Below are 16497 nucleotides of genomic sequence, written 5' to 3'. Positions count from 1 at the left end.
TTCTGTGCGTTTTAGTTTATACTTCTGCCAAGTGTGAGGGAAAGATACGAGTAGTCACTTTGTATCTTAACTCTTAGTTTATCGTCTTGTTCATTTGCTCTTACTGAACGAGGGCGTTCGGAAACGTTTAGGAGTTTCGTGAAGTTTCGTGAGCGTATTAGATATAGACGATGGGACATGTTTTTAAGATCTCGTATCATGTCTTGAGATGTTAGTGGACCAGTAGGACTGGGTTTAGGGCAAGACCTAGGTTTACTTTTGGCTCTAAGGCTGTGCGACGACTAATCGGCTCTCGTTTTGCCTGTGGGCGATTTCCACCTGGTTCTTTCCGATTTAAAGTCCGCGACTTGGCGCCAGCTTATATGACTTGTATGGAACGAACCGAGCACTCTCCTAACACCGTCTGGAGTGCTGACCAAAATTTTGGATTTCTTGTATAGCGCGCTATGGTATCCTCGTCGGATGTAAGAGAACCTTTACTTTTACGAAAGGTTAGACTACGAGTTCTTTCTTAAGAACGTTTTGGGTTTGTCCTTCGGGGCCAATCGACGGGCAATTTTTAGAGTCGCGGACGGACCGTGTGTTTGGATAATGTCTCTCGAAAATATTTACGACATCTCACTTTTTCCGAAAGGTATATCCTTTGTAGTGAGAAAGTTACGATCTTCGTTTTTAGAGAAGATGTATTTGGTCTTGCTTGACCATTGATACGCAGTGATTGTTGTTTAAGTTAGTTCCCATCCAAGGACTGCTTGAAAGGTATGCGTGTTTGGAGACCCTTGTTTTGGGTGTTTCTCAGGTTAATCTCCGATTGTTGTGGCTTATTGCAAGTGAATCGGGAGACTGTAATAAAATGAGTTTTATTGGAAAATTTTCGAAAATATCGAGTACATGTGTGGATATTCCGAACTTTGTGGGAGTATACGAGTATACGTACCCACTCCCCCCCCCCTTTTTTGGAGAGGGGGATAGCTGAACTTGTCAATAGGACAAGCTGCCTACGTACCTCTTTCGAGGATCAAGCCATCTCGTAGTTCTGCTTTGTTGTTGCGGGTGTTCCTACTCGTTGGATAGGGTCGTTTCTCCTACTTCGGCCGTTGAGACTTTAGTTAAATCGGCGGCCGTTTCGTGAGTCGGGTTTTCCGCTGGTATGGCGATGGACTCCGGGATCGCGTCGCTGTCCGGAGCCGTTGCTCGGGCGAGTGATTCCGAATCGCTCTTCGTGGAACCTTCAGGAGTACTCTGAGTTTTCTTGACTCGCTTCGGGCTAACTGCAGGGGTGTTCCGAGTTTGTCGTAGCTTATGCTCGGCCAAAAAGCAAAGCCTAGATTGTTTCTGGCATCCCCAGATTACTGTTGTTCTGTTTGGTGTCGGGAACTTGATGCTAAGGTGGTAAGTCGACGGTACCGCCTTCATTGCGTTGATCCATGGGGTTCCCATGATAACATTATAGATGGCTGGGTTATCGACTACAGCGAAGTCAACGATTTTCGTGACTTCCTTTGCCATGACCGGAAGTTTGATCGATCCGAGGGTCATTGATGTTGTGCCCAAAAAACCGGTCAGTGGTTTTGGTTCCGGGATGATTTCCCCGAGTTCGATGTTCATTCTCCGGAGACTGTCGCGGAAAATGACGTTGACCGTGCTGCCTGTGTCGATGAGGATTCTTCCCACTTCGAGGTCTCGAATCACCAAGTCGATGACCAGCGGGTCGCAGTGAGGTTTATCGAGTCCGATGATTTCCTCCTCCTTGAAAACAATCATATCGTTTGGAGCGTTGTCGGTCAGGAACCGAGTCGTCCAGTTAGAACTTGTTTCCGCCTTTCTTCCGTAGGCCTTGATGGACAAAACAGAGTCGCGGTAGAATTGCGAATCTCCAATGATCATGTTTATCCTCCGGCAGGTACTATTGTCTCCAAGGTCATCCTGCCTTCTTCCGCGTTTTTTGCCAGACTGATTTGCGCGTGCATCCCTCTCGGGAGACTCTTTATCAGTCCTGGGAGGGCGGTCGGAATCCAGGATGAGGTCTTTTATGCTAATGACCTTCGAGAGGTCGCCAGCGAGGAGTTTTGCGGCTAGTCTTGCGCCGAGAACTTTGCAGTTCGTAGTGGAATGACCTTTGGTCTGGTGGAATTCGCAGTAGGAGTTATCCTTATACTGGTTCCTGGACCAGGTGTTTCCGGAGGTCTTCCCTTGTTCGGAATTGATAGTGTAGTTGTGCTCGCCCTGGATGTCTTCTCCCTCGTGGTGGACATACTTGTCGTTTCGAGAGCTTTTCTTTTTCGTGGGCGTCTTCTGCGGGTTGTACTTCTGGGAGAGGATTTTCATCTCCTCTTCCATTACGATGAAGTCTGTTTCCTTATGAAGCGCATCCTGAATCGTTCTCGGTTTTTCGAGGGATACCCATTGCCGGAATTTCGACCGGTACCAGAGAGTTTTCTTTAGAGCATCGATCGCCACTTTGTCGCTGATCCCGATGACTCTTGCCATTACTAGCTTGAATCTGTTCATGAACTCGCGAAGTGGCTCGTCTTCTCTTTGAGACAGGCTCCAGAGATCGACGTCCGAGGTTTCTCTGTCCATGAACATGGAATACTGCTTGAGAAACTCTGAAGCAAGTTGGCGGAAACTTCCGATGGAATTTCGTTTTAGGCGAGAAAACCATTCCAGCGCGGCTCCTTTGAGGTTTTCGACGAAGAGCGGGCAGTAGCCAGCGTCTCGTTCGCGTTCCTTGAGTTTGCACCTCCCCCATCGCGATCTGGAAAGACTGCAGGTGCGCTTTCGGGTCGGTGGTGCCATCGTAGATGGGAATTTTGATCTTCCCCGGGTCCGAGACGTTGGTCTCAGTAATTTGGGCAGTGAACGAGGTTTTGCTTGCTTCCTCGAGAAGTCTGTCGATCTCGGGTGCAGCGCTTGTCGCGTGGTGGATTTGTGATTTCACCGCTTTCACCTCCGCTGCGGTTTTCGCGATGTACTCGCGGAGATCGTGGATCTCATCAGGATTTCTGGCAGCCTTGCGAGCTTGTCTGTGTTGGCCGCGGTGGATCCTGGCCTGCTTCTAGGCCAGCTCCTCCTGTTTTACCCAATAGAGGTTTTCTTCTTCCTCGGTCATGGGTTTTTCGAAGGACGCGTCCTGCCGAGCGGACTGGCTTCACGTTCTTCTTGGGTGGATGTCAGCACCGTCGTCCGAGTGCTCGGACTGGTTGCTTATATCCAGGTCGATGCGCTCGATTTCTTCTCCTTCGTTGCTCCCGGTAGGAGGTGGAAGGTTCTCCGCAGTTGGCTGTGCACCTGGCTGGAGCGTTTCATCAGGATTTTGGCCTGAGGAAGCCTTGTCCGCGTGTGCAGCTCGATTGCCCGGAGTTTCGAAATCAAGTCTTCTGCCGCTGCGGGCTCTTGTGGTTCCGCGCGGGGCTTTGCTCCTGGCCTTCGCCGTTAAGGTTTCCACCTGTTTTGCGAGAGAGGCCACGAGTTTTCCTTGTTCGTCCGTCTTTTTCTGAGCGGAGGCGAACATTTCCTTCATCTGGTCTAGTATCGCGGCGTCGGCAGTGACCGTTGATACATTTCCAGCTGGAGTTTTATCAGCGTTAGCATCGACGGGAGTCCCGTCGTGCGTTTGCGGGTCTTTGTCAGCGTTGGTCGTCATATCGGACTGAGCGTGTGTGGTTGCGAGAGAGATAGATCCGTACCCCCCCTCCTTTTAGCGCCAAACTGTGGGAACCGAAATTCACACCGTCGAGTTTTGTTAATCGGAGGAAAGCCAAGTTAACCTAGCCTTCCCTGAAGGTCCTGGTTATCTGCTGGGCCACGCACAACACAATCAATATGAAAGATTCGAAAGTAATAAATCGTAAAAGAGCGAAAAGAGAACAAAGAGGTCTTATTTCCGAATTCGCGTTTGAGCGTGAACAACAGGTGAGATCCTAGGCCATGAGAGCTGTCGGTATGTTCGCTAGTCTAGCCACCTAAGTTCTAACCTAGTCGAGTCGCAGCTCGATAGTAAAAACGGAAAAATGCCTAAATTGCTCTAAGTATTAAGATTGCTCTTAGAATGCTCTCCCTTTTTGCTCTTCGTCCTAGGTCCTCCTTATATACTCTTCCTTAGGTCGGTTTACCTCTTCTCGGGCCAGATTTGTCGTGAAGCGGGCTTTTCCATATTTCCTTCTTCTTTGTGATTATCTTCGGAAATTTGACATTTATCTCTTCCCGCTGATGCGATAAACCGTCATACCAGTTTTTGGGTTCAAGTATTTTGGGACCAAAGATGGGCCGTTGTCCGCAATTCGGACCCTCTTTGGGCCGTATCGGGACTTTAGCGTTTTTATGATTTTACTCGCGAAGTAGCCGTTGGTATAGGCATGGTTCTTCCAACATAACCCTTTTTCTTCGCATAGCCGAGGCAGTTGGTTCTCTGTTTATCTCCACTTCATCTCCCATCCACCTTCTTGAATGAGAACGTTTTGGCAGCGATCGACCCGTATGGGTCGAACACAGGTCTGATCGACGCTGGAACCGCGGCCTTTCGGCAAACCCCGACGAGTTCTCAGGGCGATCATGGGACGAGAGGTCGTCAGCGGGGTCAAAAGGTCCGAAGATGCGACTGCTCCAGTTGTCTCGGACCCCGCTCCGGTTGCAGCCAGCCTCATCGTGGGGGAGGAGTCGTCGATTCTGATACTCGGTGTTAGCGATGCGAGTCCGACTCCTCCTCTGGAAGCTGATGGGGAGGGATCGAACCCTGTAGATCTGCTCGAACTCTCAGATTCTTCAGCTGAGGAAGAAGATGGTGAAAAGTCCGATGAGCAGGTCCCAAGGAATAATTCACAACGAACAGAGGAAAGAGTGGTTGACAACGTTGAGAATCCGCCTACTTTGACAACGGATGGGACTGGAGGCGCCTCAGATCAGCTCGAAGCTCGAGTCGTTGAGGAAGACACCGATCGTACCGAAGATTGACCTCGTGTGTTGTTGTTGTTTCTCTTAAGCTTTCTGTTTCTAGCCCTATGAGGCTTTTGTTGATGTAATTCCGAACTTCTTTATTTTCTGGCTGTGTTTTTCGTTTCGAACCTTCGGTAAGCCTTATGGTTGTTTTTTTTTGTTTTAAACAAAGTTTTCCTTAGTCGTGAAACAAAATCTCCTGGACTCGGAAGTGCCGGTTGCCTTTCGATGAGTCGCTGAATTTTGTTTCGGACATTAGATTCTAACGATTTTGATTTGGCGATTCGGTCAATGTTTTGAAGTAAACCGGAGAATCAATTATTCGGTTTTATCGAGTCTTGACGGGTTATGCCATCAGTTCGAGTCATCGAAAAAGTTTAAGTTTTTGAATTCGAAGACAATCGTTTGTTTTTCGAGCGACAGCGGTTCTCAATCGATCTCAAAGTAATCCTAAAAATATTAGGTTGGCCAAACCTGACTTTAAAGGATCCTAAGATGATCGAGAGCTATCGTCTCGATCGCATCGGCTGAGACCGTGATACGACCGGGAGTCCCCCAAGCACGTGTCTGATCAGGACATGCTCGTTAGTGGGTGTGAGTGCTAGTACGTTTGTCCGAGAGACAAGGTCGTGCTCGTGCGTAAGCATCGCCAAAACAATTCGCGCTCCCACTTGTTGAGAGATTGTTTTGATTGATCGATGATGATGATTTTTTTTTGTCATAGCTGGACCGGTTAAGGCTGCCTACGTACCTATGGGAGAGGATCAAGCCATTCGTAGTTCCTTTTTGGTGAGCGAAAGTGGCAGTTGATGCGCATTCACTCGTTTTTTTTTTTGCGAGTGAAAGTGACTGATTGTCATTCACTCGTTGGTTTTGAGGTCTGATCGAGCAAAACTGGCAGTTGCTCGATCGTTAGATACGTTTCTCAAGAGTAGTATCTTCAGAGATGCATGGAGTTCCATGCTCCGGGAACAGGTTCGCCAGTCGATGTCTCGAGTCGATAGACTCCTGGTTTAACGACTTGGGCGATCTTGTACGGTCCTTCCCAGTTAGTCCCAAGCTTGCCTGCGTTTAGCTCCTTAGTGTTTTCGAACACTTTGCGGAGTAGGATATCGCACAGCTCGAGAGGTCGAGACTTGACCTTCTTGTTGTAGTAGCTCTCGATCTGATGCTGATAGTTCTGGATGCGGAGCAAGGCTTGGTCGCGTCGTTCCTCGATAGCGTCTAAAGCGTCGAGCAGCATGTCGCTGTTAAGCTCAACGTTCTGTGGCATTTTTGACGGATGTAGACTGGTTACGTTCACTTCGGCGAGAGCCATAGCTTCGACTCCGTGGGCCATTGAGAAAGGAGTTGATTTCGTTGCTCCTCGAGGAGTCGTTCTATGCGACCAAAGAACACCGTCGAGTTCATCGGCCCATCATCCTTTTTTCAAGTCGAGGCATTTCTTTAACCTGTCGATTAGGATCTTGTTGGATGCCTCAGCTTGACCGTTGCTCTGCAGGTACCGCGGACTCGATGTATTGAGTCGGATTCTCCATCTTTCGCAGAATTCTCAAAATTTGTTCGATATGAATTGGGAGCCATTGTCAGTCACTATTTCGTAAGGTAGGCCGTGGCGACAGATGATGTTTTTCCACACGAACTGTTGAACTTCTTTTTCTGTTATGCAGGCGAAAGCTTTCACCTCGATCCACTTTGTGAAGTAGTCAGTTAGGGCTAGGACGAAGCGCTTCTATCGAGAGCTCGGCATAGGGCCGATTATGTCCATTCCCCATCTCATAAAAGGGTATGGTGTCGTCATCGTCCGTAGCAGCTCTATCGGGGAATGGATTGTCGAAGCGTGTCGCTGGCATTGCTCGCATCGTTGAGCGTATGCTTCGCAATCCGCGTTCATCGTTGGCCAGTAAAAGCTGAGGCTTTTGACTTTTTGAGCGAGTGCTCGACCTCCCGAGTGATTTCCTGCAGCGCCTTCATGCGTTTCGGCCATGACAAGATGTGTTTTTTCGCCGTAGATGCATTTCAAGAGTACTTTAGTTGCGGTCCATCGATGGAGCTCTCCATCCAAGATGACGTAGTGGGCGCTCCGTGTCTTGAGTAGTCTCGCAATCCATTTCTCGGGAGGTAGCTTTCCATTGACCAGATAGTTGATGAATTCTGTCCTCCAGTCGGCAGCTTCAGGGGTCTTCGTCCATGGGGATGGCTTCGGTTATGAGTGCTACGACGGTCACTTTGCTAGGCAAGAGCTTGATGCTTGGTTTGTCGATCTTGTGGATGGGAATGGTCCATTTCACCTGATCGTGCAGCCTGCTACCCAAGGCAGCGAGGGCGTCGGCGAATACGTTCTCTCCTCTGGGGACTTTGGTGAGTTCGAAGAAGTCAAAGTCTTTAGCGAGTGTTTGAACGACTTTAAGGTACGCGTCCATTCGTTCGTTGCGAGCATCGTAGTCGCCGCTAAACTGACTGGTAACGAGTTGTGAGTCACAGTATGCACTGAGGCGTTTTGCTTTGACTGCCTTAGCTAGTCGTTGTCCTTCGATCAACGACTCGTATTCTGCTTCATTGTTTGAAGCGGTGAAGCCGAAACTGAATGACTGTCTGATTAGCTCGCCTGTTGGGGACTGCAGTTGGACTCCTGCTCCTGATCCTTTGTTTGTGGATGATCCGTCGATGTGGAGTATCCAATTTTGACTTGGAAGGATTAGGTCTTGCTCCAACTCTGGCGCGAGCTCGATCAGGAAGTCAGCGAGGACTTGAGATTTTGCTGCTGTTTGACTTTTGAACACAATGTCGGGCTTGCTGAGCTCGATAGCCCACTTCGATAATCGTCCAGACTGGTTAGTGTTCTGCATTACTGTGCGGAGTGGTTGATTCGTCAGTACTTCGATCGTGTGCGATTGGAAGTAAGGACGCAGCTTCCTTGCTGATGTGATGACAGCAAGAGCTATTTTCTCGAGGGTGGGGTATCTAGTTTCTGGGTCGGTCATTCGTTTGCTTGTGTAGAAGATGGGCTTTTGCTCTTCTCGATCTTCTCGGATGAGGACGCTGCTGACCGCGGTAGAGGATACTGCGATATAGAGAGAAAGTGTATCACCGGCTTCGGGTTTAGATAGCACGGGAGGAGTCGTAAGATACTGTTTGAGCTGTCCGAACGCCTCTTCGCACTTCTCGTCCAAGACGAATCGTTTATTTCCGCGCAGTAGCTCGTAAAAGGGGAGGCATTTATCCGTGGACCTAGAGATGAAGCGGTTCAATGCTGCAATCCTTCCCGTGAGTCGATGGACTTTTCTGCTATTTTTTGGACTAGGGAGATCAAGTATGGCTGTGATCTGCTTAGGATTCGCCTCGATTCCTCGCTGGCTGACGATGTATCCCAAGAACTCGCCTGAGGCGACGCCGAAGGTGCATTTTGCCGGGTTGAGTTTCATTCCGTATTCATTCAGCGTTTTGAAGCATTCTTTTAGATGATTTAGATGGTCCGCCGCGCGGAGTGACTTAACCAGCATGTCGTCGATGTAGACCTCCATCTTGTTCCCTAATTTGTAGGCGAACATTCGATTGACGAGTCGTTGGTAAGTCGCACCGGCGTTTTTAGGGCCGAATGGCATCACTTTGTAACAGTACGTCCCTCTATCGATGATGAACGCTCTCTTCTCTCGATCATCTGGTTGCATCATGATTTGATTGTATCCTGAGAAGGCGTCCATGAAAGTCAAGAGCTCGTTTCCAGCGGTTGACTAGACCAGTCGATCGATATGTGGAAGTGGGTAGCTTTCTTTGGGGCATGCCTTGTTTAGATCGGTAAAGCGACGCAGACGCGTCACTTTCCGTTCTTCTTCTTGACGACGACCGGGTTTGCTAACCACTCCAGGTATCGTACTTCAGCGATTGAACCGGCTGCGAGGAGTCGCTCGACTTATTCGTTGACGGCCTTGCTTCGTTCAGGGCCAAGCTTGCGTCTCTTTTGGCGAACAGGCTTGATGGTTGGATCTACATTCAACTCATGGGACGTTATGGCGGGATTTATTCCCCTCATATCTGACGTCGCCCAAGGGAACGTTGATGCGTTCTGCTTCAGAAAGTAGATCATCGCGCGTTGCATTTCTTCGGAGAGGGAAGCACCGACTCGGACTACTTTGCTTTGGTCTGAGTCGTCGATCGTGACTTCTAGAATTTCATCTTTTTGAGGTTGGATTTGCTTTGCTATTGCGTTGATGCGAGGAGTCGATTGTTGCATTTTCATCGTTGCAACCAGTAGATCACGTGCCGCCTGCTGGTCCCCGCAAAGTGTCTGCACTTGACCGTTCGGTCCTGGGAACTTCACGCACTGATGATACGTCGATGATATTGCCTTCATCGAATGTAACCAGGTGGTCCCGAGGATTGCGTTATATGGAGCCTTTGTTCGGATAACAGAAAACTTGACTGTGGGTGTTACTCCACACGCGTAGACTGGGAGCTTGATCGTTCCGATCATCGTCTCGAAAGCTCCGTTGAATCCGGTGAGGGAGCGAGACGACGGTTTCATATCGCGCAAATCGACTCCCATCTTATCGAGTGTATCGCGAAATATCAGATCAACCGAACTGCCAATATCGACAGGAACTTTAGCGACGTCGCACTTCTCGATTCCTACTTCGACGAGCAGGGGGTCGTTATAAGGTAGGTGAACGCCGATGGCATCGTCAGATGAGAAAGTGATCGAGGGATCATTCTCAGGTTTCGATGGCCATTTCTTCGAGGTTACTGCCTGTCGTCGATGGTCCTTGACTGACCGAACCGAGTCGCCGCAAGGTGGCGAGCCTCCCATAATCACGTTTAAGAAGGGATCGCGCTCGACCCATCTGTTTTGTAGATGAACCCTTAGGTCGTTAGACGAGTCCTCGACAATAGGTTCGTGTCTGTCACCGTTCTGGGCTTTCGTCGCCTCCAGCTTTCGTCGTAAGTTTGAACGTTTAGGTCGGTTGAGCTTGATCCTGAGGTCTTCTAATTTCGAGTTGAGCTGATCGCGCAGGTCGACGACTCGTGGCTTGAGGTGGGGTCGAACACTGGAGTCTTCGACTCTTTTAGCCTTGGACTCTTCGATGATTGAGCGAAGATCGTCCTTAGAGTTGTGCATGAGGTCGGTTGTATGCGATTTTCGCCTGAGCTTGTTTCTCAGATCATTCGACTCTTTCGGTATGCCGTTCTCACTTGGTCGCTTGTTGGAGTGTTCGTGCGAGTCGCAGACTTCGTTGTCCTCTTCTTCGTCCGAGGAGGAACTCGGTCGTGCGAGGATGACTTGGACACGTCGACGGTTACGAGGTTGCTCTTCTTCGATTTGTGCTTCGCCCTCATCTTCGTCCTGCTCCTCTGGTTGTCATCTTCTGCGCGTTTGGGTCGGGCTCCGGCCTTGTCTTGATTTTTATGAGCTTTCTTCTCTTTGTTCTTGCTCCAGCTCTTGGCGTTGTTCTGCCTAGGCTTGGGGAGCTCGACGTTGGTTGTTCCGTTTTCGTAAGATGAGAAGAGGGCATCGACCAGATGCCTGCAGTTCCTCGTATCGTGCGGCTTGGACTTATGGTAGATGCACCATAGGTTTGGCTCGGTCGGGCAAGGATTCGAAGTTGAAGGCGCCGAAGAGGTATGCGGCTTCTCGTCGTTCTCCCAGACGTTCCAACCCTTCTCGCGCACGGCGACAGTCGATCCCGGGGGCGGGTTTTTATCTTCGACGACATAGACGAAGCTTTTCTGCTTATTAGACTTGTTGCTGTCGTGGTTCTTGGCGTGCCTCAGGAGCTTTTGGAGCAGTCGTCGGTTTAGCGGCCGCATTCATTTTCTTGAGTATCGCTGCTGTGTCTTCTTCCATTCCGATGAAGTTGTTCGACCTTGAAATAGCATCTTGAAGCGACCTGGTGGGGTTTCTGTAGAGATCCTCGCGAAACAGGGACTTGAAGTAGAGGGTATTCATCAACGCGTCAACGGCGATGATTTCCGGGATATGCACCTTCGAAGCAACAGATTTGACCTTCTCCATGAAGTCGCGGAGGCTTTGGTTCGCTCCCTGAGATAGGTTCCAAAGGTCGGATAGGGTCGCTCCTTGTCTCGTAAACATAATGTACTGCTTGAGGAACGCGGACGTCAGGTCGTGAAAGTCGTTGATGGAGTCTCGTTCCAATCTAGTGAACCATCCAAGGGCTGGTCCTTGAAGACTCTCGACGAAGAGCCGGCAATATCCATCGTCTCTTTCCTCATCGGAAAAGTTAGTTCGACCCATCGCGATGTTGAATGCGCTGATATGGTCAGTCGGGTCTGCCTTTCTGGCGTAAGTCGGAAGGCGGATTTTCTCGGCTGGTCGGTACCGTATGTCGGTGATTCGCCGAGAAAAGGGGGTTTTTAGGGTTTCGGCGAGGACGCGTTCGATTAACGGCGCCGAAGTAGGTCCTTCAAGCATTCGGTCTTTCATGTCCAGGAACGACTGCTTAAGCTCGGCGAGTCCCCGGATGGTAACGAGATCTACGCCACCGGGTGTTCGAACCTGGGCGGCGTTTGTGTTCGTCGTGTTTTCTGCGTCGGTTGTTCGGCAAGTGTCGAACAGCTGTTTTTGGACCGTCGAGGCCGGATCTCCTGAGTTTCCAGCCAAAGGAGCCAAGTTGGCGGCGATGGCGGCGAGTTGATCGTTCGTCGCCTTCTGGACGGCGTCTTGCTGCGCCATCCTCTCGAGTATGGTGTCTGCGAAGGCCGATGCTGTCGGAGCGCCTTCAGTCGTAGGTGACTCGTCATCGGACGGCGACTCAGATCGAGCCATGATCTTTGCTGACGCTACTTTGTCTGCCCCACGGTGGGCGCCAACTGTTTGAACTGAGACTGTCGATAAACTAGTAAAGAGAAAGGACGAGTTCTCGTCGGCGGGTCAAGACAAAGACGTGTTTTATTAGATCAATGAGTCGAAACAGTGTTACAAAAGGGGGAGAGAACAAAGGAATTAGTCCGGCGAAAGCTAGTTCGTCGGACCGTACAAGTCGGCGAGAAGTAAGATATGAAACCCTAGATCTGGCCGAAAGTGAGTGTAGTCGTTTGCGGATCCCCCCATTGTTGCCTTTCCTCTTCTTTTTATAGACACGTGCTCGTTAACCTAATCTTCCTTGTCCTGGTGGGCCTCGTCCTGGTGGGCCTACTCGAGGATTGGGCCGAGGTGTCGGGCCGCTACCTCGAGTCGTCGAGCCGACAACGTAAGATTGCTCGCCTCGCTGGTCAGAAGCAGTCTAAAGCCGAGCCGATCACTGGCTGGCGAGTCGACGAGCCGAATCTCTTTGTTGTGATCATGTGTCTGGATAATTATCTTGTTGGCCTTTTGGGAGGGCTAGGCGCATACCCAACAGTGGTCAGGTCATTGGGGCTTGCAGATACCTGAGTCCCGAGCTGCAACAAGGTTTGGAGATCCAGCGGAGGCAGGGGGGTGAGTGTTTCTCGAAAGGGAGAGTTGGCTTACGTTCTTCAAGCTATAAAGAATCCATTGAGCAGTTTTCCTTTCACAAGTTCTTTGCTGGAGCCTGGAGGCCTCGGATTTAAGCGAGGATCAGAAGCAGTATCATGCGAGCAGCAGATCTCAAAGATTGTTAAAACATGGACACCAAAAGCATTGAAGATGGGTGAGTTTGCAAACGTATCTTTAACGTTTTGTTCACTCGCTGTTTTGCTCATCATTTCATTTAAGTTAGAGAGAACAGAGTTCTTCGTTGGCTGCGTCATAAACGCAGTGCTAAGCTAAGCCCTGTTGGTAGTAAGAGAGAGGAATCTTCACCCACTGAAGGCTCCGTGGAGCTCTATCTACACAAGGTTTTGAAACAAATGGCTGATGGGTTCTCGGCTATACGCATGGAGTTCAGGTAACACTTCTCTCCACTATGTTTAGTTAGCCGGCGGAATTAAGCTGAGATCAAGGATAACAACCATAGAATGTTTGATATCTCTTTTTATCAATCTGTCTGCTGGAGATGAATTTCATTTTTTTGTCTGCTATCCCAACCATTGAGAAACTTTTGAATGATGACTAGAAAGCTTTTGCCACCATTCAAATTCTAAAGCCTTAAGGATTCATTTTGTCAATGTTTGTTGTGTTGTACTGAATAGGATGGCATGTGCAGCCAGTGCAGGCGAAGGTGTGCCTCCGAAAAAAGTGCAAGGCATGTTCCACAGTAGCAGATGGACGAGTCCAGAAGGATTAGGGCTAAGTGCTTGCAGGAAGATTCTGAAGCTAATGAACGGAGAGGTTCAGTACATAAGGGAATCAGACGCAGATAGGTTTACGAGGAAGGGGAAAATGTAATAGTTTTATAGTTAGAGCTTTTGTTGGATGGTCACTGTTGTTATTAGTCTCATAGAAAGAAAATATGTTACTTTGATCTGTGCTGATGCTTATAAAAACACTAAAAGAAAATATATTTCAATATTAATCCATTTACTTTCAGTCTTCTGCTCCCACATTCAAAGTCAACCGTTTTTAGTTTCCATTTGCTGCAAATTAAGATAGATGAGCATCACATAATATCTACTTTATTAAAATAGAAGTACAAATAAGAAATAATCTTAAGACTTACAACTTAATTAAAATACAATACCACTGAAATAATTAATAAACTTAAATCTAAATTAATTTTTTTCCTAAATCTATTCCACAACAAATTCATGATAAATATTACACTTAATGCACATTAATACTATAAACCTTAATATGTAAAGTAGAAAATTTCTTTCCATAAATTCGTGGGTATTATCCTCTATTAAATAATTTTTATTACATTTTTAAAATTTTATTGTTAATGAAATCAATTAAAAATATTTATAAAATTTAAAGGATATGTCGTATTTGGGAATTAAAACTTAATAATGAGAACATCTTTAAAAAGTTCCAGTTTACTTGATAATTCTAAATTTGTACCTAATTAAAATTTTCAAATAACCAATTTGACTAATCTATTTAATTGACGATATTGTTTTAGATATATATATATAACTAAAATGCTATTAGAATTTTTAAAAAAAATTATGTATGATATTACATATGTTCAATTGAATTTTACCTTAAATTATTTTTCTTTAGTAAGGATTTGAAATATTAGATTTGGTAATAACATGTACATTTAAGTATTAGTATTAAAAAATTAAAAACACCTAAGATTTTTCTTATGAGAAAATTGTAATAGGGAAAGTTTCAAAAGAATATTCTTCAAGTTTTGTATGTAAAGAAAAACATTTAGACAAGATAACAATATTCTAAAAAAAAGAAAAAAGTTCAAATAAAATAAAAATCCGGCATATAATAAAATGTTAAAGTCAATAAGTTAAAATAAAATTAAATTGATAATAATATAAAAAAAATGTAATTACCATTCTAACAAATTACTCATTTTAATAAGTATAATATAAATATTTTACTAAAAATGCATGACGAATATTTATATATCGGGTTGAGAAATTAAAAATTAAGACTACTTATATAGCGGGTTGGAATGAGTAATGCATATAACTAAAAATAAACTAAAAACTATATTTTAATTATTATGCGTAATGTCATAATAAAAAAATACATAATACGTGATAAAAAACAAAAGTATATTCCTAAAAAATGAAAAAGTGGTTTCTCTTTTTACTGGGAACTCAAATGTTGTAAATAATTATTTCCAACGCGTATCAAACCCGACCAATGAAAGGCTACTAGCATTTCCTTTACCACTAGCCAACTCGATATCGGGTAAATAAAAATGATATTGGTTATATAAAAATAAATATTCACGTGATATTTATATTTACAGTTATATAAATCATTTTACTTTTACTATTAGTGGAATTACGTAACAGCAATATATGTATTATGTGATGTATTTTTGTCACCATTTTATTATAATTTTTATAGATTATATAATGGTGTAAAAAATATTTAGTTACATTACGTAAACAAAAAAAAATACCCGCCCGACCGAGCGGGTCCAGCTCTAGTAGAGTCTTTATTTTATCAGTTATGGCCCCCACTAATATATAGTTAAACTCTACAAGCATGTCTTAACGAGTAGTGTCTTCGTGTTGAAGCTATGCATAACAAGTAATATCGTCTATGGTCCTTTTTTTCTGTATTCGGAGCAAATGCAAACGCTCTATTTCAAGTTTCTACATGAACAAACAACTTAACAAGTTGTTTGTAGTGTAGTAACTTGCTGTTCCATATGTGATTAACTAGTTAGGTGAACTGGAAACACAAGTAAAAGTAAACTCAAAACAGATCTGCACCAGGAGCCTCTCCTTTGTCCCACTCAACATCATCCCCATCTTCCTCTTCAGCTACCCCTTGCTGATTCAGTAGAGCGGCAAAGTAAGCTTTGCGATACTCATACTGAAGCTAAAATCAATGAAAAAATGTTGTATCAAATATTCTGGTACCGCGGAATCCTCATCTGAGCTACTATATATGTTAACAAAACGCTTACCCTGAAATCCTCATGTGAGCAACCATCATCACCATTTGTTTCCTGTCTCATCTCCATTCCTTGTCTATCCATCCATGGAGGCAAGACTTGCATACTATTACTATAATCTCCACCTCTATGTTTGACATCTTCTTTACCTTCACCAAGGTTATCCTCAACCTAACCATGTAATAAGAGTACTTATGAAATAAATGAAAAGGAAATTTTTTACTCCTTGTTAATTAGGGTTTTCTAAAATAAATCTATTTTGATCCCCTCATAGCCCTGAACCTGTCTTATACATTAACAAGGAAGAGAGCAAGCAGCCTCAGAATAATTACGTTACCTTCGTGGTGGCTTCAATGGCTCTATGAGAAGCTTCAACGGCTTGGCGTTGCATTTCCGCAGCATCGATGGCTTTCTTCTCTTGTTGTAGCTTCAGCTTCCCACTCTCCTTCCTCTCTATGTGCTCTTTCTCAAGCTTCTCCCTGGCCGATCTAAACACTGATTCCATCTTTTATGAGTCGAAGGTTTTTGACAGAAATTTGGGTTTTGAGGAAAAGTGATTATCTCTTGTTGTTATTCACGTCTTTATGATGGATATATAAGTTCTCTCTCTTGATCGTCAAGATCTGGGCTTCTCTTGGATTCTTTTACGCCCTGTTATAATTTTATAGAACCCAACAAACCAAGTTCAAAAATAGTCATGCTTATATTGCGGGTGATTGGTTGGACGGTAACAGGTGCTTTAGCTTTAATTTCTATCTCAAAACCAAAATTTAAAAAATCATGCTTTATATAAATTTTAAAGCTAAATCCAAAAAATTAAAATAATAACTGTAATTGTTATGAACCGGATTATGGATGGTTCATAACCAAGAGATTATGATTTATAATCTTTCCATTTATCTATGACGGTGTAATCTCCTATATAAGGAACCTCTATGTTACGAATAAAGAGAGACTTTTCCATTACTTTTATAACACATTATCAGCACGAAACTCTAAATCCCTAAGCTAATACCCAAATCGAAAAACCCTAAAACCCTAACCCTAGCCGGCGATCCGATGAACCCTAAACCCCGTTCGCTTCTCTTGTTCCCGCATCTGTTCCAGCTCGCGTCTC

The 16497-nt window shown here is 45.7% G+C and overlaps 1 protein-coding gene across 1 annotated transcript; it reads right to left on the bottom strand.

Annotated features, from left to right (window-relative positions):
- Positions 1 to 9455: 9455 nt before the first annotated feature.
- On the bottom strand, positions 9456 to 16240 carry LOC111208951. The gene is made up of 2 exons (XM_048765831.1): positions 15718 to 16240; positions 9456 to 15551 (listed from the first exon to the last, which is right to left on the bottom strand). Exon 2 carries the CDS (start codon positions 11714 to 11716, stop codon positions 10667 to 10669), a length of 1050 nt encoding a protein of 349 aa, XP_048621788.1. The 5' UTR covers positions 11717 to 15551; positions 15718 to 16240; the 3' UTR covers positions 9456 to 10666.
- Positions 16241 to 16497: the final 257 nt, after the last annotated feature.

The sequence above is a fragment of the Brassica napus genome, chromosome C8, assembly GCF_020379485.1.
Source record: "Brassica napus cultivar Da-Ae chromosome C8, Da-Ae, whole genome shotgun sequence".
NCBI classification, from domain to species: Eukaryota; Viridiplantae; Streptophyta; class Magnoliopsida; order Brassicales; family Brassicaceae; genus Brassica; species Brassica napus.
This window is presented reverse-complemented; position numbering and strand designations above follow the sequence as displayed.